At 43.2% G+C, this 14,654-nt stretch overlaps 1 protein-coding gene across 3 annotated transcripts in view; it reads left to right on the forward strand.

The window, feature by feature from the left end:
• SULF2 (sulfatase 2) overlaps nucleotides 1-14,654 on the forward strand; it is a 286,446-nt gene that overhangs the window by 240,173 nt on the left and 31,619 nt on the right. For all 3 annotated transcript variants that reach the window (XM_081011117.1, XM_081011116.1, XM_081011118.1), the window contains 5 exons: nucleotides 460-610; nucleotides 4,042-4,217; nucleotides 9,691-9,819; nucleotides 10,124-10,180; nucleotides 11,174-11,303. In XM_081011117.1, the coding sequence (XP_080867243.1) occupies nucleotides 460-610; nucleotides 4,042-4,217; nucleotides 9,691-9,819; nucleotides 10,124-10,180; nucleotides 11,174-11,303 (643 nt within the window). The remainder of the gene's footprint in view (nucleotides 1-459; nucleotides 611-4,041; nucleotides 4,218-9,690; nucleotides 9,820-10,123; nucleotides 10,181-11,173; nucleotides 11,304-14,654) is intronic.

Genomic DNA, 14,654 nt, shown 5'->3' on the forward strand with positions numbered 1-14,654 from the left:
TACTCAACGCTAAGTAAACAGAAGCCCCCAAACCTACTTTTGAAAGTGGAAGCTGCTGTTCTCAGGATGCTGAAATTGTCAGGACAGAATGCTCAATGCAATGGATAGAATTCAACATCATGTTCTTCCAGTCCCATCTGTGCAAGCATTCCAGTTTACCAGATGGCACGATACCCTTCTCCTCTCACTCATGCGCCATTCTGGGGGTTCTCCCAACCCCCAGAGCCAATTTTTGGGGGTGCAAGGGGGGGGAGAGACAGGGGGAATCCTATTGCACAAATGGAAGTCTTTGTATGGGTCTTCTGCTAGTGGGACTGGTTAGATGAATCCTGCCCTATGTTTGTGTGGAACTTGTGTAGAAACCCAGAATACACATTTTAGGATGGGTGGCATGCCATGTTTATTTTACTGGCAGTTAATTGTTTCTCTCTCTCTCTCTCTCTCTCTCTCTCTCTCTAGCACACCCAGTTATAATTATGCTCCAAACCCAGACAAGCACTGGATAATGAGGTATACTGGCCCCATGAAACCTATTCACATGGAATTCACCAATATGCTACAGCAGAAGCGCCTTCAGACTCTCATGTCTGTGGATGACTCTATGGAGGCGGTAAGATTTATTGCAGGCTTCCTCAACCTCGGCCCTCCAAGTTCCCCAAGTCCTGCATACGCGCCCTACTTTTCTATCCTATCCAAAACACGAGTTTAAGTGTTGCCAATATAAGCACAGATGCACTTCATCACAGGGCCTCAACTTCCCCATTTGGTTTATAAGGTTTGAATTGCTCTGGGCAGAATGGTAGCACCAAGTCTCCATCCCAACTTCTCTTCTTGGATGTTAAGAGGGAGCCCATTTGGTAGGTAGTTTCGTCTCCCTTGAAAGTTCAGGAGTGGAAACTCAGGAGAGGGCATACTCTGACATTGCCTTAGCTGTGGAATTCCCTCCCCGCAGAGGTGTGTCCAGCGGCATAGCGTGGGTTGTCAGCACCCGGGGCAAGGCAAGTAATTTGCGCCCCCTAACCCGGGGCAAGGCAAGTAATTTGCGCCCCTTAACCCCTAACCTGCCGCCGCTGACAGCTTCTTCTTGCTGCTGCCTGGGCTGGGCTGGTGTGGTTCTCTCCCGCGCTCAGCGCTGCGCTGGGCGGCCGCTGCACTGTCCCTCCCCCAGATAGTCCCTCGCTCTCTCTCCGCACCGCATGCCTGGCACCCACCCCCTCCACAGTGGGCGGCGACCCAGCGGCTCGGATCGGATTCGCACAGCCAGCACTGCAGTGAGAGAGAGTGAGTGAGCCAGGTAGGGGCAGAGAGTTGCGAGTGCGAGCGTGCCCCCCCAGATGTTGCGCCTGGTGCGGCCGGCCCCCCCTGCACCCCCCATGCTACGCCACTGGGTGTGTCTGCCATTTTCATTGTATAGCTTTCATCATGTGTTGAAGATGCATCTCTTTAGCTGCTTTTTGCACCTTAGGACTCACCCTATTCTTCTGACTGTGAATTGTACTAAGTTATTTTAACGTTATTTATCTAGGTGTTGTTTTTTAATGTGTTTATATGCTGCTTTCTTGGCACCGGTTTAGAACAAATTAGAATCACAAGTAGAGTGGGTCCCAATGTATCCCAGATTTCAAAGGTGCATCTTCAGCTGTGCAGTGAAAGTGCTGGGTGCACCTCTGTGTGGAAGGAATTCCATAATTTGGGGGCTGCCTCTGAGAATACTGTCTCCTGGGTCATGTCCCCCACCAAGCCACTGAGGGTAGCAGAACTACCAAGAGGGGGCCCCCAGCTGACCCCCAAGAGGGTCTGCAGAGAAAGAGGTGGTCTTGTGGTTCAGGGCAGGTAAGAAACCCATTTTATAACAATGATATGTTATAAAATATTCCAAATAGCAAAACATCCTAAGTTGCCTGCTATAGTTGCAAACAGTGCATAAAGGGAAAATTGTACCAAAAGCTTGGGCTTTCTGTCTTCAATAGTTCTCTGTTAAGTAATATGTACTTAACATACCACCGTTTTTCCTGGTCAGTGTGATGTGCCGGAAATGTGCAGACAATGCTTAGGCCAGATGCCCATGTCAGCCATAAGTTTCTTGAGTAGGAAATGAATGTAAAATAAATGGACTCAAATCCCCCTTTTTGTGGGTGATGGTCCTACCATGACAACTGAGCCAAGCAATATCCATAGTCTGCAAGAATATATGGCAAACTTTGCACACTTTTTATGGGGCAAACTTTTGTAAATAGCTCTGTGATAGACCACATGTGGTCTCAGGTTCAGTCACTTGTATGTGCAGTTAAAAAGAGCATGGGTTGGATGTCTAGGGAGGACTCTGCCTGCTGCAGATTTGGAGGAGGATCCGAAGCTTTGTGTGAGAAAGGTCCCAGATTTATTCCCTGTCATTGCCACGGGAAAGACCCCTGTTTGGAAACACTAGAGGGTTCCTGTAGACAGCACTATTTTCAGGAGATAGTATTGTAGATAGTACTGAGCTTGGCTGACCAATGGTCTGGCTTGTCATAACAAAGCCTGCTATGATCCACCATCAGGTTGCTTCATAGGTCCAGTTATCTTCTATAACACACCTCTTATTGGCATCTTGTTTGCCCTTAAGCCTGTGATATTAGAACAAAGTAAAACGAACCATTCCATCAGGGCCAGGTCAAGACATTTTGGCACCTCAGGCAGACCCCAAAATAGCACCCTTCACCACACCAGGGAATAAGGAGTGAGGGAAGATCTACATAAGGAACAAAGGAGGGAATAAAAACCAACATTGGGATCTGCTGCCCCTGTGGATCCTGCCGCCTGAGGTGATCGTCTCACTTTGTCTCAAGGGTGGGCCAGCTAGTTGTGCTTCTGTGCTCTGGCAATATTCATCCTGACTGGCACCTTCTGTGAAAATTGATGGGCTTGTTTTCAAGCCTGCAAAGCTGCCAGTCTAACATGGAGGCAAAACAGTTTATTGCTGCTTATCTCCCAGCATTCCTGCATTTTGTTTGTGATTTAAGTATAATGCAGGCACCCTGAGAAGACAAGGTTAAGATTATAGGTAGGCCCTGCATCAGCCTGTTTGTGATTATGGTGATTACTATTACTGCTGATTGGTGGTTTGCTCTGGGAAGATATAATCTCTCTCAAGTGCTACTACATACGCTTGGGGAGGCTTGCCATCAGTGTTGCAGCTTGCTCAAATTGATGGCTTGCTTTATTTTTAACTTCAAGTCAGCAAGCTGGGATAGAAATTGTAATTATAAAGAGGCTCAATGAATTTTAAAATGCATTCAGCTAGTCAAGCCTAACCTTATGCTTTGTCACAAGTGCATTCCAAAAATAGTTGTGGCTTGACCTGCTTTTCTAAAACAAACAAGGAGGTATCTGGGTCATCATAATACGTCTCGGTTTCCCCTCTCTATTTCCCATAGACAGACTGTGCTTGAAGGAAAGCAACTTTGGAGGAAGATGTGTTAACACAGGGTACACAAAACTCCATAAAATTCGGGACCGTAGATGGGGTGGCTTTAACCCTTTACTTCCCCTGCAGTACTTCTACTGTGGTTATTGCCTTAACTGCTCATGGTTTGCTGAGAGCAAAACAAATCATGGTGCCTAGTTTTGATGTAAAGCTAAGCCCAGCTATTGTGGTTTATTTTCTCCCAATTCAAGCCAGGAGGAGTGGGGAGGAACCAAGCAGCTGCTCATGCCGAGTAAACAATGGTTTGTGACAATGTAACTTGCAAATATGGCCAAACTATATGTCATGATTTCTGACTCATTGCAGTTCCAAAATTTGATTTCAGATCATTCATGTTGCCTTTTCAAAAAACAAATGCAGTCGCTATCTCAGTAGGGCCACAATAGTTTCATGTTTGTTTTTATTTATTTTTATTCCGCCCCCCTTCTCTTCAGCTGAAAGGGAGCAGCTTGCACAAAGAGCCAATATATACATTCACCAAGCTTTTCACTGCCCTTGTGTCTATATACAAGATTATTGTGTAATACCATACTGTTTTGTTCAATCCAAAATGTTCTGCTTCTCTTTCATTTCAGATTTACAATGCATTGGTTGAAACAGGTGAACTGGATAACACATATGTAATATATACGGCAGACCACGGCTATCATATAGGGCAATTTGGGCTGGTGAAAGGAAAATCCATGCCGTATGAATTTGACATCAGAGTCCCCTTCTATATCCGCGGTCCAAATGTGGAGGCTGGATCCTTGTAAGTTCATGGGGCTTTGTGGCATTGGAGTAATTAAGAGAATCCTGCTCTGGTTGGTTCTGTATGGCCTTTTGTAAGATGCTCTGAGGTTGGCTTAGTTTCAGCAGTAAATCTCATCAATCTTTTTTCTCCTCGCCACCCTCTGCACATCTGTTTACAAATAATTTTAAATGCAAACTCTTAAATGTCTTTTTTTTAATGATAAGGAAAAAAGCAAAAAAAAAAAAAAAGAGCGAAGAGACAGCGATCATCTTTCTCCAAAACATTTATGGAGCAAAGTATGTTTCTCTAAGGTTTTGCTCATCTCTTTGGGAGAAAGGACTTGATTTCTCATAACCAGTTGTGTTCCTCTCTCCATCAAACTCTTTAGTGCAGGATGAAGAGCAAATTTTCAGTGTCAATTTTTATTCCTGCATACAATTATGTGCTGTTAAGGTGTGATGTCTAACATTGCCCAAGCAGTCATCAATCATGCAGTGAGGCCTTTCCTTCCTCTGCAACTCCCCTGCTCCAAATTCAGAGCAGTTTTAGGGTGGAGGGGACAGGAGAGAGGAAAGGAAGGGGAAGTCCTGTTGTAGGAGTGGAAGTCTGTTCCGCTCATGGATGCATATCACCCAAAGTATTTGCATTTCAGTGGAATTATCTGTATCAAGGCTAAAGGTGCAGCCAAAACACCCTCAATCCCAGATCCATTCCCAATGTCTTCCTAGCACTAGACAGCTCACATACATGCTACCTCTTGCACTGAGAAAGGGGGAATTTAGACTCGTGTGAAATTCTGTTTGATCTTCTGAAAAAATGCAAAGTCATTTCCTTTTGTTTAAGTTTGACGGTGCAGTCTGTGAGGCTTCCAAATAATAACATTGCGTAATGTTCACAGCCTAAGTGCATAGCTGTCATTAGAGGTTAATTAAATAATAACAATGGAATCACTGTTAAGAAAATGAATGCAATATTTTCTATATGTTCCTCTTCCCTTGCAAAAAAAGAAAAGAAAAGAAAAGATGACTCATCTCCTTGGTTTACCCTTTGTCAGTGACAGACAAGAGTACAGAGTGTGACTGTTAATTAAAATTGTAACTTTGATCAGCTAAGAAATTATGTAAATATACCTTCTAAGTAATTATTTTAATAGCAAATATTTGCACCAAAGCAATTATTTTGGACACAGTGCCACAATATGCGTTCTTTAATGTATACCACTATGTATATATTAGCATAATTAGTTCTTGTACTTTTCCACCCATAATACTTTCCTCCTTTTAATATAGAAAAAGTAATGCAAGCCAACAACAATATTGCGAACATAGCAAAGCAGCAACAACCCCATTTTAAAATAATAAAAAAGAATATTCACTGGGTTTTGAATTTAAATGAATTTCAACCATCGAAGCAGAAAAAGGGAAGAATTCTTTCGTTCTGAAAAAAAAACCCACTGGTATTTCCAGTGCTGCAGGACAGCTAAAAGAGAACCCTACAAAACAAACATGGGCAACCTGAAGAATCAGGTGATGTTATAAACTCTGTGCTATAAGGAGATTATCAGAAGTGGTCTGCAATGACGTATTTCAACAATTATATGATTAATGCAGTGAGAGCTGAGATATTCCTACCTATATCAGGAACAGACTTTGCTCTTTCATATTTCAACAACACCCTCTGCAAGGCAAAAATTCGGCACCCTGCACCTCTCGCCTTGCATTTTGCTCAATTCACTGTGCCATAATTGCGACACCCTGCAGCGCCCCCTGGGCTTGGCACCCAGTGTGGCAGAACCAGTTGCACTGCCATAAATCAGCCACTGCCTGTAGGCTTCCCAGGACAATTTTGTCATCTTTTGCAAAGCACACAGTAGGTTTGAAGGATGTGCATATATATCCAAGCAGCTCTTGTCTCCCACAACTCATCCTTCCCTGTGGTTTCACACCCTTCCCTGTCTACAATGAGCTATGCATAGGAACATAGGAAACTGCCTTATATCAAGTCAGATCATTGGTTTACCTGTCTCTGTATGGTTGACACCAAGTGGCAGTAGCTGTCTAGGGTTTCGGGCAAAAGTCTTTCCCAGCCCTACCTAGAGACATTGGGGATGGATAACTGGGTCCTTTTGTACACAAAGCAAGTGCTCTTCCACTGAGCCCCTCCTGGCTAGAGTTGCACCCACTTTTTGTAGTCGCTCAGTTTCTTGTAACTCTTCCATTTCTGTTTAGTGCACAAGCACCAGGCAAAAACGCAGGGAGTTGCTATCTTGGCATGCCCGTAGCCAGTGCTTTTTTTCTAAAAAAATTTATGTTTAGGGGTACTCTCATTTTCCTACCCATATTGAAATACGGCCCCTCAATGAGGCCAAACTTAGATTCACAAAATGTTTAGGGGTATGCCTACCCCTGCATCCCCCCAGAAAAAAAACACTGCCCCTAGCCCTGAAAGCAAGCTGTTCTTCATAGCTTCTTTTTAGATCCTGAAACACCCCATCATTTTAAATCGCCAGCCAATTATGTTGTGCGGGAGCCTCCTCGTTCAGGGCCTTCTGAGTGCCAAAACCAATTTCTAAAGACTCAGTAAGTCAGAGCTTATCCCCATAGAGAAACTAGTTCATGCACACTCCAAAAGGTGATGTATGAACTGTAAAATTGGTACAAACATGGCATTTCTGTTTCCATAAGGAGGGAAACGCCCACTTCAGTATCAGCTTTGCTAATGTGAGCTGCACCTTCTATTTTTCATATAAACTAATCATTGGCTGTCCCTGCTTATCAACCCTGATTTAATAGCAGTTGCTGTAGTGAGGTCTCATTACCATAGGTTCATTACTTTTACCCTGATGCGCTACACTGCATTAACTAGTAATTAAAATTAAGCTGCACTTGTCAAGCAGATGAACAAATGTATTATCTTCAGTTCTTGTCATTGTTTGTTTGCTTTCAAATCCAGTAATTCACAAGCGGTCTCATTCATTGCTGCAAATTAGAATGCTGCTGCCTTGCTGTGCTGTGTTTCTGAGCTGGAAATCTGCGCAGAAGCAGAAAACTATCCATATGGCTCCGTCTTTGAACTGTAATTTCTCCTTGTAAATTATGGCAAGTGTGTTCTTGTCCTCAAAGATCCATATAATTTTTGTTTGTTTGTTTTTAATGCTTAGTTTCTTTATTTGTTCTTCTGCTTGTATTGTTTTTGTAAGTACCTTAATTGGAGCTAGTATCAGTTATTGATTTAAGGACTGAGCTATGAATCAAGCCCTGGTTTTGAACTTTGATTCTGCCGTGAACTCAGTAGGTGGCCTAATACAAGGCACCCATGTTCTTTCAACCCCAAGCCCTTTGCCTCCCCCAATTTGCAGTATGGATATGATAACACTGAGCTACCCTACAGGATGGATTGGAGGAATATAGGATAATGTATGTAAAGTGTAGCACTCTCAGATGAAAAAAATAAATGCCATAATGTATTATTTTTGTGATGACCAACCAGTGGTTTTTGACAAATAAGTCTGCTGGCTAAAAATGCAAACAAACAACCAACCCCCAAAACAAACAAGGGCCAGAAGAGGGCAATTTATACTGCCTTGAGTTCCTTGGAAGAAAGGCGGTACATATATCTAATAATAAAAAATGTAGAAGTAAATAGTATTCCTAAATAATTTCCCAAAGTGGTAAAGGCATGGATCCTGAGGAAAGCCACCCTCTTTGTGAGTATTAGATTCACTCATTGGTCAGCAGTTTGAATCCCCATGACGGGGTGAGCTCCCATTGCTCGGTCCCTGCTCCTGCCCACCTAGCAGTTCGAAAGCAAGTCAAGTGCAAGTAGATAAATAGGTACCGCTCCGGCAAGAAGGTAAACTTCTGCTGCTGTGGTTCGCCAGAAGTGGCTTAGTCATGCTGGCCACATGACCCGGAAGCTGTCTGCAGACAAACGCCAGCTCCCTCGGCCTATAGAGCAAGATGAGTGCACAACCCCAGAGTCGTCCGTAACTGGACCTAATGGTCAGGGGTACCTTTACCTTTTACCATTGCTTAGAAGGTATTGTTAAGGAGAGTTTATAAGTGCATGTGCAGAATGCCATGACGAAGTAAGCATACCATTGGAATATCCACTTAAATCCCCACCCTTAATGACAAGGAGATAAAGTGTGAATCTCACAGGTTTGGAGAAACTGGTGAGGAAGCTATGGCCTTATCTGAGCGTTAAGGAATGCTCAAACTTAGTGATTTGTTAAGAACTGAATAAGCACAACCACCAATCCCACCTTGCATATGTTTGGTGCTAGAAGGGAAATTTTCCAGGGTGTGACTCTTCTATTCATTTGCACCCTAGGGGGATTTCCTTTTAAAATTTATGCAAATCTGATTTCCTGGATACTGAGTATTAAGCATTATTGCAAAATGAGCTTCCTTTACTATTAGTTCTGTTTTTGTTTTTTCACCTTTGCTTGCCTGGTGTCTGTTACCATCCCCCTGCTGCCATCTACCCTTCAACTGTCTTCTAAACCTATCCCCAGTGGGTAGTGGGATGGGCCGTTTGAACCTTTGGCCCTCCAGATGTTGGACTACAACTCCCATAATCCCTCACCATTGGTCATGCTGGTTGTATGTGATGGGAGCTGGCCTCCCAGCCACATCTGGACAGCCAAAGATTCCCTGTTCCAAGTGATGGTACCATAGCTCAGTGGTGGGATACATGTTTTGTTTGCATGCATAACTCTTGGGTTAAATCTTTGGCATCTCCAGTTGAAAGGATCAGGTGGCAGATGATGGGAATGGCCTCTCTCTCTGCCTCTGCCTGAGACCCTGGAGAGCCACAAGCAGTGGGAACAGACAATATTGCACTAACGTAGAAGGACCAATAGTCCAGTGTAGTACAGTATCTGCTGTTGCTTACACAACCCCACTTCAGTGAGTGCCAATATTATCTTTTACACTGGGTTATCCAGTGCTAGTCCGACTCAGAGGAGACCCGTTGGAAATTAATAAAGCCAAGTTATTAATGTCCATTAACTTAGAACAACCCACTGTTTCCTAAAACTGCCAGAGCAAGATTCCCTCTTCAGTAAAACCTGAACTACAAGACAAGGATTGATTCTCAAAATGGTGAAGAAGTTTAGGTCACAAGCTTTTTCACTTCCTTCTTTTTCATAGAATTGTAGAGTTGGAAGGGACCCCAAGGGTCATCCAGTCTAACCCCCTGCAGTGCAGGGATCACAGCTAAGGAATCCTTGACTGATGGCCATCCAAGCTCTGCTTAAAAATCTCCAGTGAGGGAGAGTCCACCACTTTCCGAGGTAGTCTCTCCTGACCTTTCTTTAGCTTGTAAATGGCTTCTCATATTCAGCTTCAATGTGTAATTGTGCTTTCTTTCCAACTATTTGATGTTAACCCATGGGTGCCTTTCAGGTATTCTGTGTCTTCTGTGGTCTTACGTTGGGGTTACCGTTGCAGATGTTTGATAAAGGTTTTGTGAATATGTTTCTTTTCAGGAATCCTCACATTGTATTGAACATCGATCTTGCTCCTACAATTCTAGACATTGCTGGCCTGGACATTCCACCTGACATGGATGGGAAATCCATTCTAAAGCTGCTGGATTCTGAAAGACCGGTCAATAGGTAAGGATGGGAAATGCATTAAACAGAGCCCAACATTTCCTGCAGATCGCCAAGTACTTTAAGCAATTGTGATTAAACAATCTGTCTGCAATAGGTCTGTGAGTCAGTGGTACTTTTCTATCCCATTCTGTGGAACTTACACAGGCCTTGCCGTAGTGAACAAAAAAAGTTGCCGTATCATCTCATAGCTGAGGCTGAAAATGCATGTTTGCCATTTGCTTTCTAATCACACATCTTCAAGGGAGAAGCCAAATCCTGTCCCCAGATCTAGTTCGACTTTCAAATTAAGTTTGTTTTTTTCCAGATTCCATTTGAAAAAGAAGATGAAGGTCTGGAGGGACTCCTTCTTGGTGGAAAGAGGGTAAGTGATAGGTGGTGATTGTGTTTTATTCTGGAGAGTTCTGACCTCCTAAAGCAGGCTTCCTCAACTTCGGCCCTCCAGATGTTTTGAGACTACAATTCCCATCATCCCTGACCACTGGTCCTGCTAGCTAGGGATCATGGGAGTTGTAGGCCAAAAACATCTGGAGGACCAAGGTTGAGGAAGCCTGTCTTAAAGGAATCATTGCAGCAAAAGAAGAGTTATACCTGTACAACTTTCCTTGGCAAGATCATTAATTAGTCTTTTGCATTTGGCATTTGTGAAATTACTTAATTCATCAAAAAGGCAAAGTCGTATTAGTAGTTTCAATGTTTTGTTGTTGGCATTTTTCATTTTCATTGGAACTGCTGTAAAATCTATGAGAGACACATGAAATAGGCAGTCTACTTTCCTACTTAATGAAAATGCATTTTTTAATTATTTCTTGCCTATATATCCTGCCTTTTTTCCAAGGAGCTTAAAGCAGAGAACATGATGTCCCAACTATCCATTTTAATCTTGCAAATACCCTGTGTGATTGGTAAAGCTTCAGAGAGTGTGACTGGTCACCCAGTAAGCTTCTTTGGATCATATCCTATACTGTCCTGTGCACAGGCATACTGTGGGGGGAACGTGGGGCCATGGTCCCAGGAACACAATTTTGAGGGGGTGTGAACTAGGCACCCCCAAACAGGCGCCAGCTTCCATGGAGATCCCCGTCCTGCCCAGACGCGTCCTAGTGGGCCCAACTCCTGGCTCCCCATCCTTCGCTGCCTGGGGTCTCTGGGCCCTGGAAACCTACCTGGCCTTGCTACCATGTCCTTGGCCCTCCTCACTGAATGGCCATGTGGCTAGCGCTCAATCGCTCCTCACTCGTTATTCCATGAAATATGGTAGAGATGGCACTCACTCTTCATGAACAAAGATTATGTGAACAACTTCTTGGATGAGGATGCAGCCTTTACAGAGCTGTGCATGTTCTTCCCTTTTCAGGAAACTGTTACACAAGAGAGAGAATGAGAAAATGGATGCTCAAGAAGAAAATTTCCTGCCCAAGTACCAACGGGTGAAAGACCTCTGCCAGCGAGCTGAGTATCAAAGTGCTTGTGAACAGCTTGGGCAGGTGAGCATCTGCACCACAAGTCTAAGGCATAGCAAGGATTTAGGAGGTTCCTTTACTTTGTTATCCATCTTACAACAGATGGACTGAATATTTTAGAGCTAGCTTTCCTTTCTGTTACTCTTCCAGCAGTAGAAGAAAATGTATCTGCAGGGCAAGAGGCCAAGATTTCCCCTGGAATCTTAGTCAAACAAGGAGAAACTTTTCAGAGCTGAATTACGTCTCTATTTCAGTTCCTTCTCAAATTCAGCTTAGTGGACCTTCATGTTCTCTTCCTTTTTCATATTAATATTCATTTCCTTTTTTAAAAGTCCAGATGTACAGAAAAGGGTCAGTAAATGAAGTTATTGCTGTATGGCTTTGGTACAAGCTCTTTGGTACAAGGCTATTCAAGATTACTTACGGTAAACAGCCTTCCATCCAAGCATTGCACATGTCACCTTGCCTGTTCCCTTTCTTTTTCTTTTAAGGATAATAGAATGTTTATCTGATGTCTGTGGATAGTGAGTAAAAATAACCCTACTGCTGGCAAAGAGGGAAATGATAAAAAATGCTGTCATCTATGTATTAGTCGTCAAGGAATAGAAGGATTGTTTTAAGGCTTTTCAGTGTGAATTGATTTGGGCAGTTCAGCACGAGATGGAATTGAGCAACAAAGACATCAACAGAACCTGCAGCAATCAAGTTGATTAGAGTCAGGGCTGATTTTCAAATAGTCACCCTCCCCATCATATATCAAGCCCTCTTGTACACCTGTTGCTCTATCTAGGCAAAAAAACAAGTCTCTTTGTGGGGTGTGGAGAATGTGTCTGAAAGATAAAACTGCTCTTACACCTCTGTATTGCTAACCTTTTATGGTGGGTTTTTTATATACTGTAGCTCACCCAAAAAATCATTATTATTTTTTCACATTGCTTAGTTTCACAAAGATATGCATATCTATATGATCTGTGTAGCTATGCATCAGAATGTAGGGAGCTTCCTTTATACGGAATAAGATATTTGGTCTTGACTAACCCTATCTGCCCGTTCAGTAAGCCCATATAGATCAGGCGTAGCAGCACTCCCAATTCATGGGCATCAGACATCTGTAAAGGGCAACCATGCATAAAGCTGTTTCTTGATTGTGTGGTTCCCAGTTGTACATGCAACACCTACAGACAGTTCCCAAACACGTGCATAGAGCCATCCATGCAAGGACTCTTTATAGACATCTGGATGAATGCATATCAGCTGGAGGTAGAACTTGCCATGCCAGATCCACCTGCATTCCATACCCATGGATACTGTACATCTGGGTAGCTGTTGCCTATGCACTTTCCTCCAGGGATTCCCACCACTACTTAAATCCAAATGCAGCTACAGGAGGCTATAATCTAGAGGGGCAGGCCAGTTCTAGGTGGAAAGGCTCTTAAATCCTTTTCTCCTCCAGCAGTTATTCTAATCATAACCACCACGACCCCACAGCTTTCCCATGTTAAGGGGTAGGTTGGAGGAGGGAAGAAACAGAGTTACCTGAAAAACAGCTGGTGCTGAGCAGAAAAATCAGTAGAGGGGGGAAAAAGAGCAGTTCTCTCTCACTTCACCATGCAGGTGTTTTGCTCAGAATTGCAGTCTCCTGTGACTGCTTTTGATTTAAAATAACAACAACACCCACCCACCCCTAGACAAGCAAACCTTGAGGTGTAATGTACATGCAATTGTCTTGTCTAGCTTTATCCTGACTGGCAACAGCGCTCTAAAGCCTTAGGAACAAGATCTTTCTCAGCCCTGCATCCTGAAACAGACACTTCTGTCTGCTTAGTAAGCTCTTTTAAGAGCCAGTTACGGTAACATCTCTCATCTGTACAGCATTCCCAGAAGCTGTAGTGTAGCATCATCATAACAGTTGAGTGAAAACTCTGTTCCAATAATTTTGCAAAGTTTGTACAGATTTTGTTCCTGTGGTTTCATCCACTTGACTGGAAGGCTTTCAGGGTGAATTCATTCTTGTATTGAATTTGGATGATGGTCAGTTTATTGGCCACTTGACGCTTAAGGGGTCTCTAAGCAACCTACACAATTTTAAGAGCATAAAGCATAGAATAGATTTTTAAAAACACATTACCATGCAATAAGCCCATAAAACTTATAAAAGAGCAGCAAAAGCATATAACCAATAAACAGCAAAGTAATCATAAGCTATCAAATGCCTAGGAGATAATATAGGTTTCTACTTGGTGCCAAAAGGATGTTAATGATGGCACCAGGCAGACCTCACAGTCTGAGAACACCCTCTCCCTCATTTCCACCCTCCAACTTTTTCCCTCAGAAGGGGCACCTGGGGGCAGGGCCTCTGGTGAAGACCAAAGGGTCTGAGTAAGCTCATATTGGGGTCATGAGACTTTCTGGGTCAAAACCAGCACGTTGAACTGAGCTTTATACTTATTGTCATTTTAATAAATCAGGCAGGCACTGCATAGCAAGGATGAGATGACTTGAAAATGTGTAACTCCTGTATAAGATCTCAAGAACAGTTTCACTGTGTCAGATGAACAGTTGTTTTAGGTCCATACTCCAGTCTTTGACACCTCTCTGTCTTTGGCATTCTGCAAACTTTGTGAAAGCTTCCATAACTGTTTTTGAACACCTCTACCTCACTGCTGGTCTACAAATGCTTCTTTGTACGACAGAAACTTCTACATCTTCCATTGTCTGTCAAGCACTAAAGAACACTTTCCAATGAGATAAGTACCTGCTGGTGATAAGTGGCAGATAACCAACAGAGTTCCATCCTTGAAAACGTGTGAACTCCACCTATAAGACTCTTCATTTTAAACAACTAATTAACGATCTGATTTTAAAGTCTGGTATGAGACTGGGGATCACATTTCCAGAGTATACTTCTTAACTGTACCTGATTGTTCCTGTGACTGATTGAAGCTAATATTTGAAGCTGCCCCTTGATATACCGTTGAAGAATCCCTGAAGCTCACCTTATGCTTCCCTGAAACTTGCTTGCAGCTGTGGATAGATTCAGGCAGCAACTCACTTCCTCCACCACAAAGTGTTTTTTTACAAGGTGCTAAGCATATTCCGAGTAGTATAAAGAGAGCAGCGTCTCTCCCCCCCCCTCCCCGGAGGGAGAGAGTAGGATCAAAATTGCCCTTGAGGATGAGTGGCTTACACGAAACACTCTGGTTATTTCTTAAGTGATTCCCCACCGCCCCTGTTCCTCAAATAAATTATTCACTGCACTTTGGAGGTTTGTCTTTTGGGTTAGTTTTTCAAAACACTTTTGAAAAGGGAAAAAAAGAATAGTGGCAACTTAAAGCCAACAAGTTCATTGTGGCAGAAGCTTATCGGTACTAGAGT

This window comes from Podarcis pityusensis (genome assembly GCF_964106645.2).
Source record: "Podarcis pityusensis genome assembly, chromosome: 6".
Lineage (NCBI taxonomy): Eukaryota > Metazoa > Chordata > Lepidosauria > Squamata > Lacertidae > Podarcis > Podarcis pityusensis.